The sequence below is a fragment of the Corticium candelabrum genome, chromosome 19 (genome assembly GCF_963422355.1).
Source record: "Corticium candelabrum chromosome 19, ooCorCand1.1, whole genome shotgun sequence".
Lineage (NCBI taxonomy): Eukaryota > Metazoa > Porifera > Homoscleromorpha > Homosclerophorida > Plakinidae > Corticium > Corticium candelabrum.
Genome location: NC_085103.1, coordinates 4,892,598 through 4,898,386, shown reverse-complemented (window position 1 = coordinate 4,898,386; position 5,789 = coordinate 4,892,598). Strand labels below are relative to the sequence as shown.

At 43.5% G+C, this 5,789-nt stretch overlaps 1 protein-coding gene across 1 annotated transcript; it reads left to right on the top strand.

Annotated features, from left to right (window-relative positions):
* The first annotated feature begins 2,768 nt into the window (after nt 1-2,768).
* Nucleotides 2,769-3,794, top strand: LOC134195078 (uncharacterized). The gene has a single exon (XM_062664090.1). It carries the CDS (start codon nt 2,806-2,808, stop codon nt 3,610-3,612), a length of 807 nt encoding a protein of 268 aa, XP_062520074.1. The 5' UTR covers nt 2,769-2,805; the 3' UTR covers nt 3,613-3,794.
* The last annotated feature ends 1,995 nt before the right edge of the window (nt 3,795-5,789 follow it).

Sequence of the window (5,789 nt, the reverse complement as noted above, 5' to 3'; positions counted from 1 at the left end):
CTAAACCAAGAGAAGGAAGAGTTGGAGGCTCGCCGGCAAACAATTTCCAAGATATCCCGTCCAGTCGAACTATTCATTAGTCTTGTTTTCAACAAAAATCGCCATCAGTTGACAGAATTTCAACATTACTTGGAGGTGTGGAAAGCGCAATATATCGACCCTCTTTTTAAGGAGAGACGAGAGCTAATGGAACAATTGGAATCAATCAAACCCACAGGTCGACTGGCCAGTAAGAATAGAACTCAATATCTAGATGATATCAAACGCGACCTTAAGGAAGTTTCGTGTCGCATTGACCAGTTTGATCTATCGATAGACTCTTTCTGGAGTGAGTTGATGGAACTTTGTGCTTTACTAGAAGATGATACGATAGTGAATGATCATTTGAAGAAATTCTGTCTAGATCCTTGGATAATTAAGCAAGTTTACAAGCAATGTATATTGGAAGGTTTTCCTATGCAATTACTTCGAGGAAATCCGTTACAGATGACTGCAAGCAAGTTTATAGAAGATATAATGAGACAACTAGGAGTTGACTTGAAGAACGGAAGTAACTTGCTTGTTGTATCAGTTATAGGAGCGCCGAGTTCTGGCAAATCTACATTGCTCAATTACTTGTTTGGTTGTGGGTTTGCTACAAGGGCGGGAAGATGCACGAAGGGGTTGTATGCTTCATTCGTACGCATATCGGACGGAAGATATCTTTTAGTTCTTGATTCGAAAGAGCTTTTGTCTTTGGAAGGAGGTGGTCACGTGTTTGACGCTCAAAATACGGTGATGGCTATGGCTTGTTCGGATGCCGTTATAGTGAACCATAAGGGTGAAATTACCACACAGATTACGGAATTATTAGAAATCTGTTTGTACGCAATGGATTATCTGAAGTTGGCCGATATTCGAACAGAAATGATGTTCGTTTTGCGAGACCAAAGAGATCGTAGCACTAAAGTACAAAGCGATTCGTTAACTCTGCTGAGGAAGATGCTGAAAGAGGCAATGGGAAGTGGACAGAAAGACCTTGATGATCTCGTGTCTTTGAGACGAGACGCTATATTTCTTCTTCCGAAAGCATTTTATGAAACCAAACGGGAAGGTCGGACCGTGGAATCACCGTCTGCTGTATTTTCGGAAGAGGCGTTTGCTCTACGCAGAAAGATACTGCGATCCACGCTAGATGATCATTCAAAGGTAAAGCCGCCTGATGATTGTGACCCTCTAGTAAACTGGTATAGACGCGCTTGTGTAGTCTGGGATATACTTACTCAGTACGGTTACACATTATTGCATTACAAAGCTCTTGATGAATTGCATCTTCACAAAGAGATGAATAAGATCGTGACATCTCTTGTCAAACCAGCCGAAAGCAAGTTCGACAAGCAGGCGAGAGCTGTTCTTAAGAAACACACAGAACGATTGCATACGGCTAGGGACGAAAAAGTAGTCGAAACGTATGACTCAGAATGTCGTGCTGAGTTAAGTAAATTGAAAGAATTAATGGAAGATGAGTTAAAATGCGACTTTGAAAAGGGCACTCAAGCCAAGAGATACAACGAAGACCTAAAGGAAAAATTTCGTTGCAAGCTAACAACTCCAGTTTCGTCTTTTTATGAATTTCACAAATATTCATGGCTGAAACAGCGACAGTTGGCTAGCGACAGATTGAACACGGCGGAATTTGATCGACGCTTTTATGAACAGCTTGACAAGGAGTTGAAGCGTACTGAATATCAATCTTCTTTGTCTACGTCCGATGCAGCAAAATTTTTTGATGAATCGTGGAGCCGATATGAGATGAACTACACAAAGCATCTTGAAGAGATTAAAAAGAAGGAGGACATCGAGCAGGAAATTGTGACAACTTTTAGAGACGTTCTGATAAGACATCGCCTTGATTGCGAAATACTTGCGGTCGTGGCTACGGGTTCCTGTTCGGTTGAATTGTTGAAATCGACACACTTCAGCGACTCTAGCCACGACGAGTGGTTTGATAAATATCTCGAAATAACGTCTGGTGTGGTTGATACAGCTCAGAAAGTAAGCAACACAACAGAATTCGGCGACAGAACCCACGACGGTTGGCTTGGTACTTTACGTAAGTATGTCAAATTACCTCAGAAACTGTGGCACGTAGTTCTTCCAAAGTCGCATAATCATTCTATTAGTCGAGAAGAAGTCACGACTCACGTGGTGCCTCGAATGAGAAAAGAAGTAGAGAATCTGCGAGACAGGGTTGCAGCTAAGTTCGAATCAGAAGATGGACAGTGCGACCCAGCTATTGTTAAAGATGTCGTTGTTCAGGCTAGCAAGATTGTCAAGGAGATGCAACCTTCTTTGAGCTTGTTTAGCAATAGACTGAAACTGCGGCTAGCTCCATTTACTAACGATCTTATAGTTTACTTACAACGAGTAGCTTGTACGGCAGTCTGCTCTGCTGATGACAAGCGAAGGGCTGAAGAGAAAATGCAGCTCGAAACGAAGAGGTTAAAAAAACGCCAAACATTTCTTACCTTGGTCAGTGACGAAGCCAACGATTTAGAACGTGCAGCAACGTTTGCTGACGAGTACAGCGGACAACTGAATGTTTGGGTAAAGAGTAAAGTGCAAGAAGTTGCGTCGGAAGTCCTTGACCAAGTTCAGCAAGAAATGCAGAATCCCGAGTATGCAACAAGACGTGCGTATAATAGCTCTTTCACGGTAGGGAACTATGATGCGGTGTTGGAGTATTGCATCGATGTAAACGCATATCTGAAAAAGCTATTTATGGAAATGTTTGAAAATCGTAAACAGGTAACAATAGGCAAGGAAATGCGCACACTTGAAAACAGTGTTTCACAAATGTACAAGGCGATCATGGACGTCGCTGAACGTTGGCGGCAAAGCTCTCAGCATTCTGGTTGTCTTAATAACTTTAAGGCCTACTTAGCAAAGTGTGTCGACGACTCATCTGAGAGTGCTGGTTCTCGAAACTTGCTAATGGTTGCATTGGAAAGATTTCCACAAATGACCAACTTTCCTATTTCAAAAGTTAAAACTTTTTGTGAAAAGTTTAAGGTTAGTATGAGTAAGCTGCTAGCCGACGTACGATCTAATTATTTGCAAGAAACATTAGAATCTAGCATGATCGACGAGCGTGAAAGAATTTGGAAAGAAATAAAAGGATGTCAAGCCAAGTGTCCACTGTGTGGTTCAAAATGCTCACTTTGGAACGAGCACACTGATCATGAATGTGCTCATCACGTTTTCCCAGCTTTTCACGGAACGCGGGTACACGATTTGAATCACCCAATGTTCGACAGGTGTCTTAGCACAGACGCTGCAGAGCGTTCGTGGAGTAGAGGCGACGATCCCTTTTTGCCAAACCTTGCAGAGTATCTTGATCATTACGATGATTGTCGACCATGGAAGAAGTCACTTGTTCCTGACCCAACATTGCCACCTCTACCAGTACAACAGATTGGAGCTTGGGTTAATTGTAGAAAACCTCTTTTGAAATATTGGAATTTGGTGGACAATACTCCAGACGAATGGTTGATCTACCAAAGCAAGAAACCGTTAGAAGAAGACGAATGTGATAAGGCGAAAGCGAGACTGGAAAAGTACCGAGACATTTAGGTGGCAAAGTATTAGAAACATATTAATTGCAGTAGGACATGATTGCGTATCTGCATGCAGGTATAGCATGCAGTACTCTAGGTAGCTATCGATATAGATGTTTGCATTTTAGCGACAGTTTTAGTGATGCTTTCTTGTCTTTTATCTAGTCAGTAGTTCTGTTGCTGTTATTATATAGATATCACTCCAAACCTGGTATCAAACTGTGACTTTGCGCATTTTGTTAGGGTAGATCGACATTTATAGTATACAGTGCAAACGCAACACAAATTGTGATGGCTGACTATCGTTATGAACCAAAAGGATGATTATTTGCTAATGTGGAACATAAATTTATTCAGCTGATTGTCAAACTCGTGAGCGTGGGCACTAAAGTTTTATGGTAATGTGCATGATAATTAGCGGTTCTGTCATTGATTGGAGCTGTCTCACCACTCAGGTAATTGTTCGTTGTGTTGGTTTTTGCAGCTTGCGACGGTCATTTTATCGATACCGTATTACGCTTCACAGTTTGAAGTTTATTGATATTTCAGAAGAGCTAAAAGCGCAGTGACTGGTAGCCTCGGCCTCCCAGACCCGTGTAGCGCCGATACAAAATCGTCCTCCACGGGTCTGGGATGGTACCGCCTCTTCTCAATATATTGCGGTTGGTCCTAGGACCAGCATTAGTGTTCAGTTTCATAAATGCATACCTTTCCAATTTCGCCCGTAATACAAGAACGACGAAGACATGTCGCGCTAGAACATCGTGTCGCATCCTGCTGCACGGATACCTTTGTGTTTACAGTAGCTACGGTTTTATCATTTGTGTGTTAGTAAGGAACGCGAATGGGACGTTAGGAAGCACTTTCTTGTACTAGTGGTGCCGCGGACGCGATCGGCATGTGTCTGATCGCCGTGAATCCGCTGCGAGTAGCTGCTAGTCGCGCGTGGAGCTTCGAATTCGCGATGAAAATTCGCGATGCGCGCATCCGCTGTGACTCGATCGTCTGGATTCGATGCGACTTGCCGCGAAATCGCGACAAAACTTCGCCGTGAATTCTCCGCAAGACTTTGTGTAGTAGACGTGATCATGAAGTCGTTGAGAATGCAGCTGGCTGGCTAATGTAGATGTCGGAGCATCGGTTTGAACAAACGGCTCTACTAGCAGGGGCGTACGCAGGATTTCTCTAGAGGGGGTTCGTAACTAAGTTGCCGAAAAGTTAAGTGCTGTACTACTTTATAGATTTATATTATTTTTTACAGATAATTTCAATGTATCCAAAATCGGGAGTCTCGTTGTGTCTTCTGCTGTCCCCATATGTAATGGTGCTGTGTAGTTGCGCTCATGCGGCATTGCCTAATTCGAATTCCGCCATTACCTACCGCCTAGAGGGGGTTCGTCCGAACCCCCTCGAACCCCCTCTGCGTACGCCCCTGACTAGGTGTCGGTATTGCCGTTGACAGGCGCAGAATACAAACCACGACGTGTAGGGACGTGAGTTTGCGTGAAGAGCGCACTACAAGTCGTCGTTTGTGTACAGTGTAGTCTTTGGTAGACAGCAGATATGCATGAGATGTCTTCGTTGATTACAGCTGTAATTGGAAAGGTATGCATTTATGAAACTGAACACTAATGCTGGTCCTAGGACCAACCGCAATATATTGAGAAGAGGCGGTACCATCCCAGACCCGTGGAGGACGATTTTGTATCGGCGCTACACGGGTCTGGGAGGCCGAGGCTAAGTGACTGGTCACACGCACGCGCGCACACACACACACACACACACACGCGCGCGCGCGCGCGCGCGCGCATTAGATATCCATCTTTGTTTCTACTTTCATGTGTTGGCCGTTTTATGTTACAAAGTTTGCTACAAAGTAGTTGGTTTTGGAGACGATGGCTAGTTAGTACTCATCCGCAGCAGATGGCCCAGCCATTTCAACTGTTGCTTTGTAACAGTATTACCAACAATGTCTTCATGACATTTAGTTCGCGTTAGATTGTAGACTTTTTGATGTCTAGGACTTAATTAAGGAAACTCCTGGAAACTGCAGAAGTAATTCAACGCTATTCACACAGTCAAAACTCACTAGTCCTGCTCAAATCGTGATGGCTGACTACCAGTAGCTCTCTACATAGACTAAACATATAATCTAGTACCTGATGCTTTTCCTGATTCGTCAATGTAAGCGAG

Coding starts and splice junctions, on each gene's coding strand:
- LOC134195078 (XM_062664090.1), top strand. CDS start 2,806: ATGCGCACACTTGAAAACAGTGTTTCACAAATGTACAAGGCGATCATG.